Genomic DNA, 20112 nt, shown 5'->3' with positions numbered 1-20112 from the left:
CATGGACCTCTAATGACCTAATCTAGAAATGCAATCCAAAACCTCATACTGAGGAAATTTGATGCAAAGTGCCTATTGGAGAGTATCTTTCATACCCCTATCTCAAATATCTCTAAACAATTTCTGAGTGGCTGGGCCACATAATTGTAGCTAGATATAATTTTGAAAAGCCTCAGAATCTTTCAGGACAATAACATATAATTACAAAATGGTGGATTGAGATCTTCTCTTAAAAAATTTTTACCTCCCGCCTGTTCTATGAAGGTACAATGTAGCCATTAATCAAGGTGTACTGCAAACCTGGCTTTCTTTGAAAAATGCTTGCTCAGTGAACATGCTACTTTTAATTACAAACAGAGAATTCACGCATGCCTTTCATTTGAAGTATTACACGCTGTTTACCATGCTGTGAAGAGACATCGTAGTATTACCTGAAAAAATCTCTCCTTCATATTCATCTAGCATTTCAGGCAGCACTTTAGAGCCTGGGAGAGATTATTGCTCATGATTGCTATTCATAAAGTTCATAGCTGGTCTCTTTTTTTCTGTAAAGAAAGCTATTTTCCCCCTCCCCTTTCTTCTAGATTGTTTTATTTCCTAGGAAGCTCTGGAGCAATTTACATGCCTTTTGGGTCATGAGAGAAATTTTCTATCCAGCTGAGCAACGGGATGGAAGTTACGTGTTCTCCACTTCATCCAGATGGTTTTGTTTAGCTGTCATGTTTTAACCGTGTAGCTTCCCAAGGATTTGGTGTTCTTTTCAGAACTACTGGTAATATTTTGAATTTCTACAGAATCTTCCTATTGAACTCTCAAAGCTCTTCACAAACACATAGAATTTAGCCATCACATCAGCTCCACTGAATAAATAGACCGGTATTCTCATCTTACAGATGGAAAAGCTGAGACATGAAAATGAGTAAGGCTAGTTGTCTAAATGAGATATCTGACATCAGGCAATGGAGTTCCTGTTCAGACATGCTGGTAACAAGTTATGCACAAAAATGTCACTAAATTTTGTAAATGCTAATTCAGCTGTTATTGTTGCTATTATTTTTGACAGTAAGTATCCCAAAAGAAAGACAAATTGAAATGGCAGCTGGTCAAGCACAGGCATGACAAATCTTAAAAGGTGACAACATGGTGGGAGAGCAAAAAAAAATAAAAAGTTGTTAGAGAGATGAGCCTGTAAGGTCGCTGTGTGGTCAAAAATGAGCTGATGAGCCATCCAGACATTAGCAGGACAGTGAGATTTGTATCACTAGGTTTAACAGCTACTCATCTAAATCAGAAACCTGTAAACGTTGAGCTGTATCAGATATCTGCTGTTGGAATGACAGTGAAACAACCTCTTCCTAGTGTGAAGACTCTGGGGCAAAGGAGAGATCCCTGGTCTTGCTTTTTAAAGTAACCCCATATTGGTATTAACTTGAAATTCTATTGGGAACAAAATGTCACTGTGATTGTAAGTGCAAACAGGAAACAGGGAACTGTTACTCAGAGAACCACAAAGGCACAAGATTACACAAAGAAAAAAGGACCATCATGTTAATTGGATGCAGAGTAAATTCCTTTCTGCATTCAAATAACTTCACTATTAGCTATGGACATGGTAAATTTCCAAAGCAAAAATTATGCTCAAAGAACATCCTCACATCAGAGGTGGCAGTAAACAATTGAAGAAAAAGACATCTTAGAAGGAGGATCTAGAGGGCTATCACCTCAAAGATTTAGGGCAAATTATGAAGGGAGAAAAAAGTGAAAAGAGTGGAAAGTGCTGTAAAAAACCAGCATAGATTTGCTAGAAATGGAGTGTGCAAGACTGTATTTTTGATAAGATAGTATAATCTAAATGCAGGAAAATAACACAGAGCTAAGCTCCAATGAAGAATGTAATGGAACATTACAAAGTCACCATCATTCTTGTAGGTCATGTGCACAAAAATTATAAGATGGTTGAGAAACTGGGTAAGCAAGAGACAGGTTTGAGGAGATACCAAAAAAGAGGGATATTCCTGAGTCCTTCCACAGGTCCATCTGTCCTAAACTAGAAGCTTATCTGGAAATAGCAGACAGGGAACATTTTATGATCATAGGAGGAGTATAACATGCCAAGTGATGTAGTCATGGAGGAAGAAAATATGAACACGACTTGCTTATTCATGTGGTTTTTGATCAGAAATCAACTGGACCTCAACTGTACCTGGGCTGATAATTCAACCGGTGTCCGAGTGAGACAGAACACTCTATTTGTTCTGAATCTGTCAGTTGTTGGTTTGGTCTTCTGGGTGTTACGAGAGACATTTGCCTTTTCCACACTGACTGTGATTTGTACATCCATCAAGTCCTTCCACAATAATTTCTTTTGCAGACTTGCCCTGGACTCTCTAACTACTCTTTCATTGCACTGCCTCTAACTGTCCTCATCACCCTTGTCTGTACTTTTTTACTGAACTCTTTTGAGTAGACAGGATCAGAATTCCATATAATACCCAAGATGTAGGATTGGTATGTATTTTTACAGCACTTCTCTCTTTTCCTAAAAATATCCTAATATTTGTTTTGCTTTCCTGACTGTAATGTTCAACGAGCTAATGTTCTTAAAGAAATACCCATTCTAAAACCAAGATCCATTTCCCAAAGCTGCATGGTATTTCAGAACCCATCAGTGTGTATATAAATGCCTATTAAAACACTGACCTATGTGTACCAAAAAAAACCCCAAACAACAAACACAACACAAAACAAAATAAAAAAAAACAAACATAAAACCAAAACAAACAATAACTCTGTTCTCCGGGAGTCAAAAGTGACAGAATGCCAGTTAAAGACCATACTGTTTTGATTCTTCCCTGTCCCACAGCTGTCATGAGAAAAATGACCATGCCTCTCAGGTTTCATGCGTCCTGTCTGAAACTGGTATTTGTAATCATCTCTCTAAAAAGAGAGAGTCATTGCGCTGCACCTGACCGTTTCTCAGTATAATTATCTGGAGATGCAATAGAAAAGGAAACAAGGAAGTTTGATACTGTTGCTTAAATCAGGGGTCCAACTTGCATGTTAGCAGTCTTTTGTATTACAACAGACTTCTGAGGTAACCTCAGGTACTGGTGAGTGGGGAGAAGACGTTTTGCACTAAAGATGTCAGTACTGCCAGTTGCATCCTTCCTTCTGCAGTTCGTGCAAGCACACACACACACAACTTCTCCAAGGTTTGCTGAGACTAGTAGTAATTAAATATGTGTGGTTTTGATATTGGAATGCTCATATCATAGCAGAGGGAATTAATTAGAGGAAAGTTATATGTGACTTGCATAGGGATCCAGCAGTGACTTTCATTTTCCTGTCACTCTCTAATTCTGTGGCTGAAGAATTGAGATCATGAGAACCTGTAGGTCTGTAATTTTCTGTAAGGAAACCAAAGTTTAAACTTCCATTTCTTGTACCTGCAGTTTTGTATTGTCAGAGTATGAGATACGGAAGGTGAGCTATTTTTCATAACATCAGCAGCTGGTCATAGGTTTACTGCTGGATGAGAAAGTGACACCAAGATCTTTGTCACAAATTAGTGTCTCTGGTGTACACTTTCCTTCATTTTTTTGCTTCTCTTCCCATGCACATTCTCTTTAATTAGCTTTCCTATTGTTCCTTTGCTGTCTTTCCTATACCGCTTGAGTTTTCTGGCACTTTTCCAATGTACTCTGTACGGCTTTTAAAATCTTTTTATAAATCCTTTGAACTAAACTGTTGATCTTAATATCTTACTCTTCTGGAGGACTGAGAGAGTATGTCCTTATCTGCAGGGACAGTCCGTACTGCCATCTTTATCTGTAAAGGTGGTGAACTCATAACAAAAAAACCCTAAGAGCTATAAGATGTTTTGAAGCTCAGCCAGGACACAGAGACAATATATAAAATCTTTTCCTACTTCCATTCCAAATTGAGAACCCTTTCTTTCCTTAACATCTCATAATAACAGAAGAGGAGAAAACATTGCAGTGGACAGTTAAAACAGACAGAGTTAACATTTTAAGTGGGTGAGTTAGAGAGATGAAGAGTTTTATTCTTATATACTTTTTTCATTTCATTTCATTTCATTCAAATCTTGGCAGAGCCAACAGCTGGAACTATATCCACTTTAATGTGACATAAATTATCATCATAAGGAATATGGCAGAATGATCAGGAGCCAGAGAGAAATAATTTCTGCAGTGGATAGCTAACATTTGTTGAGAATTCAGTCGATTAAGAAGTATGATTGCTTGTTTGATCACATCAGTTAAATTACTGAAACAAATAGTAACAGAACAGTATGAGATGCAGATGTGATGAAAAATATTTTGAGCCATTATTTCACAGATCTAAATCCTGAACTGTTTCCAAAGGCAGTTATTTCACTGAAATAACAGGACATTTCTTGAGTGACAACAGAATAGAAAAAAAAACGAAACAGAAAAATAAGGTGGCAGTCTGGCACAAAAATTTCTGAATTAATGTTATTGTTTCAATATTTTGTTTGCAAATTACAGCAAGCCTGTTAAGCATATAAAACTACATTTACTTTCGTTTGGATTGTTAGAGCCAGAAGTGTAGGCAAGACAGCATAGACACAAGAACCAGACTCTGAATGAACCAACAGCCATCCTAAAGTTACAATGAGATCTAGGTTTAACTTTTGGCTTTCCTAGAGATTTAACCTTGTAACACTGGACAAACCATTTGATTTGCCTTGGCCTCCATATCTCATCTGTGCAGAACAAAGGCTGTCATGCCGTACACTTTACTGCTTAGCATGATGAAGCTCGTACATGAACTGTGGTCATTGGTGAAAATCTCAGTAGTGGATATAACCAAGAATTTTGCCAATACAAAACAATTCAGAGAGAGAGAGCATATGTTAGGTAGACTGCAAAAATGTACAGTCAGGGTATATTTATAAGAGTATGGAGACTTCCAAATGAATTCAGATCAGAGGTGTTTGGTCTGCACATCTCTACTGATATTGCCCCACCTGGCTCAGAAAATTATGCCAACTTTCTGCTTTATTTAGTTAAACCAGAAGAAGTCTCTTAGGGGTAATTAATAGTTTTGCATAGTAATTGCAGAAAGTAACTTCTGCTTTAGTTTGTAAGAGACTTTGCAGCATAAAATTTCTACTAATAACATTTTCTCATTCCTGGCAAAGCTTTCTTATAATGCTTTAGGGTTGTGCACTAGCAGTTAGCTCCAGAAAAACCTCCCTGCTAGTGCAGAGGAGCTGATCCCAAAATCCAAGTGAGAGAAGTCAAATCTGGGAAAAAATAGGAAAGACTGAATGCCAGCATTAAACTGTTCACTGATGCTTTGATCATCTCCATGAGACACTGTGATGGGGATATAAAATGGACAATAAACATTTCAGGGCAGCTGGAGTATATCAGGTCTGCCACAGTCAAAGGATTAAGTCTTCTACTCCAAAAATGGTATGGCTGCTGCAGAAGGTATAAGGGAAGTTGTGAAGTACTGAACTGATTTAAACTTACCTGGTCATCTGTGATAAATAGGAAGTTGTTAAGAAGAGAGAAGAAAGAGAGGGAGAAAGAAAGAGAAGCCAGAAAGAATAACAGGTTAACATCATTATTATTCCAAGAAAAAAATACAAAAGTAGTGTGAAAGCCAGGCCAGTATTTTTTAGGAAAGCTTTCACAGGGACCCCCAAAGATGTTACACGGGTTTATATAGGTGTATTGCCCTTAAAAATTAAAAGTTCCAACCACACTTCTAATACATAGCATGCAAAACAGCCTGTCTAGTATCAATGATACATTCCCAGTTTCTCAAAAAATAACCCTGTAACCTTGTTCTTTCCAGGCAAAACCCTTGCACAGGACTTGGGCTCATTAAAAAAAATATTGAACAAATTACTTGTAATACTATTTAAAATTTTTTTTCTATAAATAGAACATTTATTCTTAAGCACTACTTCAGCCTCGAATTTCTGGGTTTGGAGTATGAATTGCTAGGTAAAATTCTGTTTAGGAGATCAGACTGAACATCTACAGCACCTTTGGCATTACAATATGTAAACTGTACTAAATGAGTACAGTCAGTTTACCTGTCTTATGTTCCTGAGACATGTGATTTCTCTGACTATTCATAAAATAACTGGTTAATCCCTGGAAATGTTGATAGGTACCAAATGTTTCATTTTAGAGCAAATAATTATTTGGCCTTAAATTTGTCATAAAAATATTTCTCATAATTCCCATATTCAAAGCCCATTGATCATCCCAGCCAAGGAATAGAAGTAATATGTGAATTAGATGACCAGTCTCACATCACTGACTAATTAAAAAGCAAATAACTAGACAACATAAAACCAATTCCTAGGCTGCAATTCAGTGAACAGCTTTAATGAATGTACTCAAACACTGAGCAGTTCAGAAATCAAGAACAAGTCAGAGAAAGAAGAAAAGATTGAACTTATTGGGTGCTGTATTTGGGGTGTACATTTCTGTTGTGAGGCTGATGCTGTCCTCTTTGCATTCTGCTCACCACCTTTGCTGAAGCCCAGGAGCCTCTTAATCCCTTCTCTGTTGCTGCGGCTGCTAAAACTGCTCTATGTCTTTTATGCTGTCATATTTACTTGCACTAAAAGGTACTGCAAACCAATTTACAGTTATGTATAGCATCGCTTTTTACATGTCACCATATTAAAAAACCTTGTAACATTCCCATTTCAAACCCTTATTTCAGGTTTTATAAATCCTGCCTCCTTCTAATTACAACAGTGTAAATGTTAGCCCCACAAACTGGTTTACAAGGAATGGTAGGCGTCTATTTATTTTAAAATATGAGTCATCAGAAATGGCAGTGATTTTGCAGAGTCTTATTTTTTTTAATACTAGGCTTTAATTTACAAGAGAACATAAAAGCTCTGATTTTTTAATCTGTAATCAGAGATAAGTTGAGTGGCGTTAATGGAACTGCAGTATTAAGAAATAGAAGGCACTGGCTAAATTTCGTCAAGGGTTGTGTTTTATATACTGTCCTTTATGTAAGAACACAAGGGATTGCTTGGAGAGATTCAGAGATAACACATGGAATGAAGAAAAATATATTTTTCCATATAAAATATATTATCAGTGACTGCCCTGGGGGTTAATCAAGTCAAACCTTGAGGCTGAATTACAAATAGGAGCAATCATTTTCATGAGGTATTAGAAGCAGCTACTGTTTTACAAAGTACAGTCCATTTCTTTGCTGAGTAAAAATTGGTATCCTCATATTTTGTGAATGAAATGAAGGAACTGCTGATGCCTGGAACAGTGAAACACCGGTGCAAGCTACCTGAAGACTGGGAAACCGCTTGCATTTGCAGTTTTGAGTAGTAAGCTAGACAGTGCCTTCCTTGCATCACAGTTCACCTATGAAGTCTCCCAGACAGATCCTAGAGTGAGGGTTAAGCCAGGGATTGCCTAATAGCATGTGACCCCCTACAGATCCATCAGACCTGACAGTTACCTCTAGAAAAGGCATTGAGAGAGCTGGCCAGCTTGCTCATTATAATCTTTGCAAGGTTGAGGAGAGCAGGGAGTTACCATGCAAGTTAGGATGCTACAGTCCAGGTGAGCAGGGAGCTAGATAGGTAAAAGATTGGTTGGATGGTTGGGGTGAGAGGACATGGTTGTTGGATTGTATGCTCTTTGGATGCCGGTGAGGAGTCTGTCCTGGGGCTTGTCCTGTGTAACAACTGTATCATTGACCTGGACGAGGCAACAGAAGGCACTTCTGTGGGGTTTGCAGATGATATCAAACTGAGGGGACCAGTTGATGGGCAGAAGAGCAGGCTGGAGGAACAGGCCAGCATGGATGCTGTTGGGTATAGATGGGAACAAAGCTGTGCTGTCTTATATAAGCAGAGGATGTACAGATCTTTCTCAGCCTCCTCCAGTTCTCTTGTTTGCAGTGCAGCTTTATTTGTTAGTTGTTGTATTTTGTTTAATCTCTCTTTGCAAGTGATCTACTGGGCATTGACCAGTGCCAAGGGCCAGGAAACATCACTCCAAAGAACTATCTTTATTTCAGCTTTCAGGATGTTACTATTCTTCCCCTTTCTGTCCCTCAGGCCTTGGTAAATCTCATAAAACCCTTTTCAGATTGAAATCCTACTCTTCCCAAGCTGTAACATGTTTTACAGCATGTATTTCTCTATAGTTATCTTAGTCTCTTGTTGACAGTCTTTAGTTACAGTTCCTTGGCTGGTAAATGTCTTCCTTATTCTTAATCTATCCACTTTGTTTTGTTCAGAGCAATGCATGAGGATAACAAGTTGGCTCACAAATACCTGACGCTATTTCTTAGTTCTTTCTGTCTTGCCGGTGTATTATGAATAATATTGAATCCTGGGGATGTCTGGAAGAAGCCAGCAGCATTTTTCCTACTTGCACATCTCCCAGAAGAGCTGCAAGCTGCCTGGATTTCTCTAGTAAACTCTAGTAAACTCAATGGATGTGCTTCCATAAAAGGTGTTCCAATAGTTTAATAAATTTATTCTAGAATATGATAATAAACAGTTGTTTCAAATGTCAATTTTAAGGCTTGCAAAATGTAACTATGTACATGCATAAGATCAGAGCATAAATCAGCTCAGTAAAATAGCTTTGTAAATATTTATGAACACAGGGCTTTTCATTTCACACATTTTACTCCTTCTCTGCCCTCATCTTAAGTTTTCACTTGCCCTAGTTTATGGCTGGTAGTTTGGGCCGAGTACCTAACATTGCTAAATTGCTGCCTGTTTTCTCTGATATTGCACATACCACAATCCTAGATCTTTATTGACTGCAGGTGAATGATCTATAGAAAGAAACATGTCTGCTGGAGGAGCATATTCTGAATTCTAATATATCTGTCTGAAGTTTAGCAGGCACCGTGTTGCTGAACTAAAGCACAGCCTGTATTTTCGTACATGAGCTGCCATCCCTCATTTGGCTGCAGGCGAGGTAGGACCCACATTCCTTGTTTGCATTGGTATTATGATGGGGCTGGTTATTCAGAAGAGTGAGGAAAGGGAGATTAAAAATATTGTTGGTAGGATGAAAGGTGTGGAATGAAAGAGGTGTAAAGGGACCGTGAAGGAACAGTGGCTATCAGGATATAGCAGGGACGGTCTAATGGGGCCTGCAAAGGTGGGCTATCCTCTCATGCAGATGTCTTCGTCTCCCTGGCACCTTCTCCTATGGCCATGATCCTTCCCCAGGCAACCTGATATTTTGGTGGCCCAGAGGAGAGGAAATGGCCTTTTTTACTCCTTCCTTTACAGTAGACACAGGTGAGGGTAGAAGGGTGCAATCACAGAGACATTTTCTTTTCGATTTTTACAAAGTCGTGCATATACTCGTTACTTCCACTTGTGCCATGTAAGTGCTGGAATTTCTATTACTCTTCACTAATTCACACCAAAATCTCTTAGTTGCATTTTCTCCCTGTTTCACTAGTAGCAGATAGCACAATGTTGATATGATAACCAGAAACAAAATCTAAAAATAAACCTACTGATAATTTTCTAGTGTTTGTTTGACCAGACCCTTGAAGTTCCTGAGTGGTCATTTTGGGCTGAGATAAGTGCTATCATTTTTCTTCTTTCTTGTCTGCTGGCTCTCCAGCCTTTTTGAACTGCAACCCACAAGGGGTCTGAGCAGGAGGTGCTTATGGCAATTCAGGATGGATTATTCTCATTGGCTTCTGCTGTTTCATGAGAGGCTTTGGCAGATCAAAAGCTGTTGCTGCTGAGATCCTGCCAGGCATGCTTCCCATCTATGCATGCTTCCCATGTATTTCTCAATGTCTTCACTGAAACTGCGTGGGATCAGTGGAATAGGGGGGTTTTGGGTGCGAAAACATTTTTCATTATGTTTGAACATCTTAATTTGAGATTTATAAGGACAGCCAGATATGCTGCCATTTAAACAGTATTTAATTGTGTTTGCATTTTCATAAGTGTAAAATAACTTATTAATTTGCATGCAGACTTATCAGAAGATTCCTGTACATTGTACAAATTTCCATCATTTAATGTTTTAGCGTGTATTTAATCATATTCATGCAAATTTAAGTGTCTTTCTGACTGCAGTGATATCATTCATTAGCAGTTACCCTGAACTCTGATGATCATTGGTTTGGTGTAAACACACCAAAAAATATTCTTCATAAAGTATATTTCAGAAAGCTTATTGACTATTCCTCCTGAAATTGTGACACACTTTGTATATTTTAGATACTCCTCAAGCACACTGCTGGTGTACTTGTGGAAATAAAATGCTCTTTGATCAAGTAGGATGTTTGTCTTTGGTGAGTCATGCTTAAGGCTTTTATTCTTTCATTTGCATAGTCTGTAGTCAGTGGTATTCCCCAGGGATCAATACTGGGTCCAGTCTTATTCAACTTGTTTATCAGCAACATGGATGAAGGATGGAATGCACCCTCAGCCAGTTTGCTGATGATATGAAACTTGGGGTAGTCACTGATACAGCTGCAGACTGTGCTGCCATTCAGCGGGACTGTGATAGGCTGGAGAGTTGGGCAGAGAGAAACCTGATGAGATTCAACAAGGGCAAGTGTAGGGTCCTGCAGCTGGCGGGGGGCAGGAATAACCTCAAGTACCAGTAGAGACTGGGGGCTGATCTAGTGGAGAGCAGCTCTATGGAGAAGGACTTTGGAGTCCTGGTGTATGACAAGTTGACCATGAGCCAGCAGTGTGCCCTTGCAGCCAGGAGGGCCAATGGTATCCTGGGGTGCATCGGGAGGAGTGTGACCAGCAGGTTGAGGGAGGTGATCCTGTCCCTCTACTCGGCCCTAGTGAGGCCACATCTGGAGTACTGTATCCAGTTCTCCTCAGTACAAGAAAGACAAGGATCTACTGGAGAGGGTCCAATGGAGGGCCACAAAGATGATTAGGGGTCTGGAGCATCTCTCTCTTGAGGAGAGACTGTGGGAGCTGCTCCTGTTTAGTCTAGAGAAGAGAAGCCTGATCTCACCAACACTTATAAATATCTCAAAGACAGGTGCCAAGAGGATGGTCACAGACTCTTTTAGGTGGTCCCCAGCAACAGGACAAGGAGCAATAGCCATAAAATAAAACACAGGAAGTTCCACCTCAACATGATGAAGAACTTCCTTACATTGAGGGTGGCAGAGTACTGGAACAGGCTGCCCAGAGAGCTTATGGAGTCTCTTCCTCTTTGGAGACATACAAAACCCACCTGCACGCATTTCTGTGTAACCTGCTCTAGATGAGCCTTCCTTGGCAGAGGGCTTGGACTAGATGACCTCCAGAGGTCCCTTCCAACCCTAACAATTCTGTGATAGTTAGTCAAAAAAGATATAAAGTCTTTTGCAGGTGACTTAACTTCCAAGTGTGTCCCTTCACCTCATGTTTCCTGATGACTAGTTCCAGGCAAGTTACATCCAGGGCTTTCTGCAATCCTCAAGTTGCTGGCCCAAGATGCCATGCTCTCCACATCCAGGACACAGGGTTGGGGTGAGATCCAGGTGTGATGGGCCAAAGGCCAGTGGAATTTGAAAATGTGGACCAGCCACCATGAAAGCATGGATATTTCAAGAACATCTTGAGAGGAATTAATGATGATATTGCTGTCCATCTCCTTTTTTTTTTTCTACTGCCTAGAAAAAAAAGAGCATTGTTCTGTTTTGGTTTGGGTTTTTTTTTTCAGCAGAACTTCTGCTTCTCTGAAATTAATCAAGTAAGAATGGGAGTGTATTCTCACACTAGTAGATACCTTGTCTACATGTACAAGCCAAGTCTGAGACGTTTCCTTGAATGTGCAGAACCAGTACTTTCTGCAACAGAGAGCAGCAAGCAAAGCCTCAGAAACAGTGGTGTCACTGTTGTATACCTGCTTTCCCTGCAGTACCACTCCTTCATCTTGGAGGATCCAGGAGTGGGTTCCCAGATGAAGCTTCCTCTTAAAATTATGCCTCTCCAGAGACCCGAGATTGTGAAGAACCTCTGTTTGCAGCACTAAGTACAGTAAATGCTATTGTATTATCCAAGAGTAGCGAATTCAATAATCCTACTCCCGTCACTTTCTAACAGGATAATGTTAAAGTCATTCCTCTGGGATGGAGAGTAATAATTTTCTAATTCCCTTCAGTATTTCATGCTTTGCAGTACTGCAGCTAATTTTCTCTTTGTACCTTATTAACATTCACGATGACTTTACAGTCCCACCCTAATAGTTCTTAGCAGAGGCAGTGACTGTGAAGGTGAAAGCTGACAGTGACACATTTTTCTTCTTTTTCTCTATAGACTGTACTATCCTGGTTTCCATCCTCTGAGGGCTGTCCAGCTGCTGCGAGTGGGCAAACTGCAGTACAGTCAAGACATGTTTCCTCAGGCACTGGAGACCTTGAAACAGGTCAGTGTTGTGAATTGTTTTTTCTCTGCTCTCCTCCCTTGCTTCCCCTGAAAATGCCATGTGACCCCCCCTTCTGCTCTGGCTGTACCTCATGCTTTTAGATACTCCTCACTGCTGCTTTCACCAGTGGTGTTTCCCGGGGCTGCAGCTGAGTGTGATGATGGGTCACTGCTGCTCAGCGTTTCAGGCATTGATATCCTCCAGTATCAGTCACTGCTAATTACAGTTTGATAGCTCAAAAGTGCCTGGATGAAAAATTACTATTAGATCTGAAGAAATAAAATTATCTCACTGCCTCATATGTTCCTTCTTTCCATTGCAAATTGAATCTGGGAGCACTGAAAGTACAAGAACAAGTGCAGAGCTGCAGTTTCTTCCCTCCTTATTCACAATCAGGGTCTGTGATTTCAGGTTGGAGAACTTTGTCTTTAGAGCATGTATTTTATTGTGAGCCACACTCAAATCAACAGGCATGCTTCTTGATCCTTCCTATTTCTTATATCATTCATCACCTTTGATCTAGTTTTGCAGCTGGTGCTTTGTTAGTTACATTTCAGCTTTAAGCCATCCCTCTTGGACTTGAGCTGACTTTTATATTAATTTCCATGTACCTCAGGCTTCTTTTTGTCCTGCTGTTATATTGATGTTAGTATCATCTTAAATATATTGAATAATCCCCTTCCATGTGCAACATGTCCTCAGGATGTAGGCTCTTACTTGCTTCCCATCTCAAGCTTTCAATCACTGCTGGAGTGCTTTTCCCCTTCTGTAAGATGTGCTGCCTCCTGTTTCCCTCAAAGAGGTCTTACGCTTCTTCTCTTGTATTATTGATTGTCTTGTGGTCCGTTTGGCCTGAAGACAGTACGTGCTCCATTTGGTTCACCATCTCAGCTCTCTCAGCCCACCTCCAATGCCTGACACAGCTCCTCACTGCCTTTGCCAGGTGCTGCAGAAAGCCACCTTGCCTGTACCTGCTGGGCAGGAGCGGGCCCCAGGACTGGCACCAGTGTCAGAAAGAAGTGCAGAATTTGGCTCTATGTTCCCTGTGATTAATGTCTATACTATATGAAGAGCTAGTCTTGTGGCAAAGAGGGCAACGGCTTGGAAAAAAGGGAATGGGTGTCTGCACGGGGGATGGGGGAGAGGTGCTTTTTTACTCCTGCCCGGATCCCCTATAAAGTTAATATCAATCATGACTCTCTAGGTAACTTAGTATTTTGTACTTACCTTTTTTTCAACCCCCATCTCTCTTTGGTTTTAACATTTGATTAATGATGCAAGCTGAATAACTGATAATTTTCACATGTTGAAGTAATAAATTAGTATTTATTATGATGCCACTCTTGTTAAGTCTTGGTATAACTTAAATCTTCACTTTATATATTTTACTTAAATTGTGGCCAATTCTGATCATTATAAAGCAGATGGAAGAGTAACCAATTCTATTTTCCATGCATTATTCAGAAGTATGTCATATATCTGTCATATGCCAAGTAATCTGCTTTGCTCTTTCCGCCATAATATTTAGTTTCCAAACATTCTGACTTTCCTTTTTAGTGGTGGAATGAGACCCCAGTCAGAGGAGCTTCTGTTTGCATTCATACTGCCATAATATATCAACATTTTTCTAATTGCATTTCTGACATGATACTGCATTAAATTGAAATGGAGTAAATTCTCAGACATCTGAATGCTGCTTTTCAGTGAAGGTGGACATTGTGATGGGGATTTAATATGTTTTTAGGGAAGAATGTTTTTATGTTCATACATTTTTTAGTTAAAAAGTTGCCCATTGCAAGCCAGATTGCTACTGTATGATGCTTTGAATACTGAGCAATGCCTAACAAAGAAATCTTTTTTCAAGCTGCGATCTCCTCTTTCTCTGCAAAGGGAGATTAAGGTCCTGCTTGCCATTTTGTGCCATACCTCAGTGCACCTCTGTGGTCTCCAAGCTGTTAGTGGTCCACAAGGACACAGTAAGTGCTTTGCAACTGAGGTGATGAATCCTGTTGTGGTTTCACCTATTCCCTATTCAGCCTCCCCCTTTTCACCCACATGTGTGAGACAAGGAGAGACTGAAATGCCACTCTCTGGGAGCACAGCTGAGAGGAGGAAAAGCTTCTTGTCACCGTGTTTCTCCATGTAACTTGTAAACATAGAACAGAACACTTCTTTGGATGAGCTCTGCAGCTGATTCACTTCCTTGCTGTCTACACTGGAACAAATTAGAGGAAGATATAATTCCCAGTTTGTTGTGAGTAAAGGATGTGATTCCTAATATAACTTAGATAATGTCCTAGAGTTAGATGAGAACACAGTTTGGCCCTTTGTGATTAGATGTGTCAACAGAGCATGCCACATGCTCAGAGCAGAAACTCGATTACCTTCTCTGCTTCATTACTCTTCTTAATACACTCTGACACTGAATAGCAGCACCCTGTTGGAACCCTCGTCCAACTAATTTCAGTGTAACATTAAGGAGAAGGATGTGGAAGGTGCAGAGGAATTGAGTCAATCTGAGTGAAATTCGCCTCATATAAATCCTGTTTAATCAGGCACAGCCTCAGAGCTGCTGGGGATTGACAACCTCTCTGCAGCAGATGCACAGTTTAAGACCAGTGGATCTTAACAGAGCTCTCCAGCCCAGCCCTTACTGCCGCTCTCTGTGCCACCCAAAAATTAATCACTGTCATAATCACCTTGCTCTTAGTTCCCTTTGGGTTTAGCTCTCTACCCTGCATCCCCAAAGAAGGCTTGAGTAATGTGGAGAGTATTATGTTGCCCATTAGAAAGAAACCCACCCCTAACTGTATATTAGGCTCTGCAGAATCTAAATATAATTTGCCAGAGTTTGGAAATAGAAGTGTTGCAGAGAGGCAATACTCCACTAGAATAAAACCTGAAGGTAGCCCTTGGTTTATTGTACAACCAACATATTGTTTTTTAAATTTGTATACATACATATATGAAAGATATAATGGTGGGAGAACAAATAGAATTATAGATCAGGAAAACTTTTGTCAGGAAGGGACCAGAGTTGGAGCCCAGCCTGAAAAATGTAATTTAAAGAGCCTGATATGACTGTAAAGCTCCAATAACAAAAGTTGCCACAACCTGTCTTGTGAAGATAAAATCTTCTTGATGGGGAAGCAGCACTCCCACAGGAGCTCAGAATGCAGCTGCATCTCTGGAGTTCATGGGAGCCCCTAACAAGTGTACAGATTTGCCCTAAGGTGCACTTATTATCATAACTATTTGTTTGGTGTCATTTGTTACCTTCACAGCGCTATAAGCAAACTTGTTGGGTTGCCCATAGCCTGGATTGAACTGAACTTGGCTAGGAGTGACAGGCAGGATGCAGAGGGGAAGGCTCGGATTCAAGAAGATGACTTCATTGGTTAGTGTCTCCTCAAAGCAAGACAATGGATGCTGCAGCACAATGTCTTGGCTGCTGCTCCATCCTGTGGGCTGTGGTGGTGGTGGCTGCCTTCCTGTGCAAGGCTGTGGTGCCCATCTGCTGAGCGATGCCAGCTGGGGATGGGGGCAGGCAGGAGGATACACATGTGTAGGACACTGACCATCCAGTTTCCCCTGCAGCCCCTGCACTTGGCTGGCATGGTCTGAGGAGTACTTTTCTCCCACCATGAGCTGATGGGCATGGCTGTCTTGTCTCCTGAATGCCTGCAATAGGCACAATATCATTTCCTTTCTTATGGTAATCCCTGTTGTAGAGGCAAAAAGCTCAGGAATTGGGGTAAAATCCTTCCCAGATTTCACAGCAACACTGAAGAAATACCCTTTCTCTAGGTGATTACTTCAAAGGCTGAATTGTTTACAAGCTGTTATTGATAGTAACTGTGATAGTTTTTGGTATTCCTATGCCTGTTTTAGCAACTTTTCCCCTTCAGTCAAGTTGGAAAACCTCAGATACCCTCTGTGAAACACTAGGCTACATTTCCTGCCATTCTGGCATGTGGCCATTTGCTTTCTGCTTTCCTTGTGACAGAGCTGTGCCATCCTGCATCTGCTCACGGTTCTCCACAGCCATGGCAATGGGCATCCTGTCCCATCCCCATGCAAATCAGGTACAAATGCCTGCACTGCATCTCATTTGCATTCATGGAGCAACAGCCATACCTCTAATCTAATGAGTTTTATATTCTTCAGGGAGACAGTATGTGCCTGATGACACTGTGGCCTGTGTTGCCGTCTTGCAATTACTGTAGTTTTTCATAATTAGATTTGCTCTTTTAGCTGAGAGGAAGACCACACAGACCACATGAATCTGCTCAGCCTTGACTCTGCTGGCTAGCTGTGAGGACAGGGGAGTGGTTAAAGAGCCCACATGTTCCTGCTTCTATCCAGTAAAACAACTCCTTGCATTGGAGCTGAAATTATCCCCAGTTTTGCACTGACCTCTGCAAAAACAACTGCATAGTCTAATACCAGCTGAATTTAGGGATTACACAAAATCATTGCTGTTCTAACTTTGATGCAGCTGGTTCTGACTCGTACTGCAGTGGGCGAGACAGTACATTGCATGAGAATGATTTTCTCCAAGGAAACAAAAGGATAAAGACTGAGTGGTTTTTTCTGCCATACTGAGGAAAGAAAAGAAATGAAAAGGAAATGCTGGAGGCAAGAGATAAGTCAGCAAGGGTAGCATTACCTGAAAATTAGGGTTGATATTAAGGATTTTCACCTTTTAATAGAGGCATATCCCTAAGGACATCTCTGGCTGGGCATCAGGGTGTCAGGGTCCAAGTCCATCACTGTGAGCCTGACCTCTGTCCTGTAGGGGGACTGAAGATCAAGGTCAGCTGCCCTGTCACTCAGATATGTCCAGGTGCACAGCTCTTTGCATACACCATTCACAAAAAATCCATCACCTTTCTGGGACGGAGCATGCAAGCACTGTGCACCAAGTGTGTCAGGATCCATGGCCAATTTCCCTGGCTACTTTGATCAAGCGTTATCCTGCCCCTTCCTAATTATCCTGGCCACAGCTCCACATTACTGTACTACAACATACACGGGATCCCTTCTGAAGCAATTCTGCTCTGCACCAGAGAGAATTCCCTATATCATGCAAGTATTTGTCTTTCTCCCTCCTTGGAAGGACTGACTCTTCTTCTTGCTTTTCAGACTACTTTTTCAATTATTTATTAAAAAAAAAAAGCTCTTGTACAACTTTTTTCATTTTTTTTTCCAGGAAGTATAATTATAACTTACTTGCAAACATTTTGGAAAAACAGGACCAGCTCTGAATTTCAATTAACATAAAAGTACAGAAAAATGAGGATTTCTGGTTTAATTCACATTTCTTATGCGTTTCTCATAGTGATGAAAGTGTTTCATTGTTGTGCTTAACTGAGTACTTTATCATTTAGTAGTACGGCACTCTGGTAGCTCAGTATATATTTGACTCTTTTTAGAGCTCCTTACTTACTCTGATTTGTTTTGACTGCTATTTCAACTTGTTCTTTCAATCTTTTGCTGCCTCCCTCTTCTTTTAAGAATTTTAAGAATTAGCTAATTTGAAGCAAAAATAAACTGTGCTAGAATTTCCATATGCTTGCCAGTCTCTAGAATTTAGAAATAGGCTTTCATTTCTCCCACCAAAGAATATATTTATTTTTATTTTTATCTTTCCAATTTAAATGAAGCCCCTTCCTTAACTTTGTTTCCAAAAAGATATTCCATCTGCAACGCAAAGCTGATTTAGCTGAATTTCATCAGCTGACTGGACAAGGAACCCTTTGAAACACAGGCTGCATTCAGTTTTTGGCAATTTTTCAGTTTGGGATGACGAAAAATCTGTGATGTCTTTTCTCTTGCCAGTACACTCCTAGCTCCCTTGTTCTATCTTCAGAAGTGCTGAATCAATTTCCATCTGGTATTTCCCTCCTTGCAGGAGGAATTTAATAGAAGGAAGAAGCAGAAATGTCATATGAAAAGTGATGATCTCAACATGAGCTGGGCAAAGAGCATTTCAGTCATATCTGTGGCAGGGAATCAGCAAAACTACAGGCAATATAAGCAAGTGTAAATTGACCCAGTAATAGAAGATGACAAACACACAGAGAAACTAATTTCTGGGAATAGCAGCAAAGACCCATTACCCTGTATGCCTTTTTACATTGAAACTATTAACGTACTGATTTGTTTGATGCTATGTATAGTTCCTCCTGATAGAGTTAAAGCACTTTATTCCATTGGTTAAGCATTAGTCCATTTCTATTTACAGGACTTTGTGGCTACTAACATCCTGAACATCACTGTCATCTTTTAAATAGTGTATTGAAACCTTGGGTGCTACACTTGACCAATCTTTAAGTGGCCTTCATGCCTCAGTGCAAAAGTATCTTCCTCTGTTATTCCAAACATTCATCTATGCAATGTATTTGTGGGTTTTAACACCTAAGAATAATGTGTCAGTGCCTCCTCCTTTGTCAGGGACAAATCATCATACACTTTGGGATGCTTCACTCCTATTTTGACTATGCTGTGCATTCAAGCTCCAAGTTGCCAACCACTTGAGGTCCAGTACTCACATGACCACCCTGCTGCAGGGTCCAACCCCTTTGCATGGTCTGCACAATGACTAACATGTCCCTTTCTGTTCTTTCCTCAAGGCCTATAATATTATGAAGGTGACCCATGGCACGGATCACAGCCTGATGAAAACCTTGATGGAGATAAAGGAAGAGTGTGAGGCTATGGTGAGAATACAGTGAAAATAATCTCTAGTCTGGAAAACAAAAGATTCAAGGAGAAAGAAAAATCACATTATTTTTATTTCATTGCAAAGCTTCTTGATGATGTTAGTGTCTTTTCGCTAAGACCTATTTGCTGTACAAAAAAGTTTAAGATTTATTAGTTTTGCTGTATAATTTGAATTGAGTTGATATTTGGATGAATTCCTGTAATTTTCAGAGGATTTTTTGCTCCTATCATCAATCTAATTGACAATACCTTATTATAAATTTACAACACCTAATTTAATTGATAATAAGTATTGGGAAATGCATACAGAGTCTTCATCAGTTACAAACTGATCTAATTCCATTGATATCAGCAGTCAATTTTTATATCAGTTTATGCCAGCAATTAAGAATCTCATGTCAGACACATTATAATTGCAGAGAATATACTTTTTCCCTTTGCCTTGACCTTAGATATGGTTTCCAGAAGCCTGATTCAGTGCGCTTTGACATCAAATAAGTTTCCCAATGTTCTAAATGAGATTTTCATCCCTCCCAATGTATCTTCAGGGCTCTGTCCCTCTTCTTTTTGCATTTCATATGTTATATTTAATATTAAAATGGATTGAATAAAAAATTTTATCAAAAGTGTATCTGTGGAAATTGCTTACTCTGCTTTCTCCCCATTATGCCTCCTTCAAAGGCTTTTTATTTCATATGACTTTTAAAAACAGAGAGATTGGGGCCTATGAGCTCAGTGGTATGATTTCTAGACCTTTCTGAGTCTGTGGGGTTTGAATGTCACTACCCCAAATAGTGAAGCCCAGAGACTTCTAGATGAAAGCTGTCATCCACAGGGAAGAGAAGGTTGTCTTGGAAAGCACAGGCACCCCATTTCTCCATGCTATCAGCAAGAGAGTTTTTCTTGCCACAGCTCTTGTCTTCCATTTTTAACACAGAAACAAATATTAACAAAAGCCAAATATTTA

The 20112-nt window shown here is 40.1% G+C and overlaps 1 protein-coding gene across 2 annotated transcripts in view; it reads left to right on the top strand.

Moving 5' to 3' along the window:
• Window positions 1–19759, top strand: part of SMYD3 (SET and MYND domain containing 3) — a 399482-nt gene extending 379723 nt beyond the window's left edge. For both annotated transcript variants that reach the window (XM_017806572.1, XM_017806574.1), the window contains exons 11-12: window positions 12311–12419; window positions 19055–19759. In XM_017806572.1, coding sequence (XP_017662061.1) covers window positions 12311–12419; window positions 19055–19156 — 211 coding nt within the window. In that variant the 3' untranslated portion in view covers window positions 19157–19759. The remainder of the gene's footprint in view (window positions 1–12310; window positions 12420–19054) is intronic.
• The last annotated feature ends 353 nt before the right edge of the window (window positions 19760–20112 follow it).

The sequence above is a fragment of the Lepidothrix coronata genome, unplaced genomic scaffold (genome assembly GCF_001604755.1).
Source record: "Lepidothrix coronata isolate B3197 unplaced genomic scaffold, Lepidothrix_coronata-1.0 Scaffold16, whole genome shotgun sequence".
Classification (NCBI taxonomy): Eukaryota; Metazoa; Chordata; class Aves; order Passeriformes; family Pipridae; genus Lepidothrix; species Lepidothrix coronata.
This window is presented reverse-complemented; position numbering and strand designations above follow the sequence as displayed.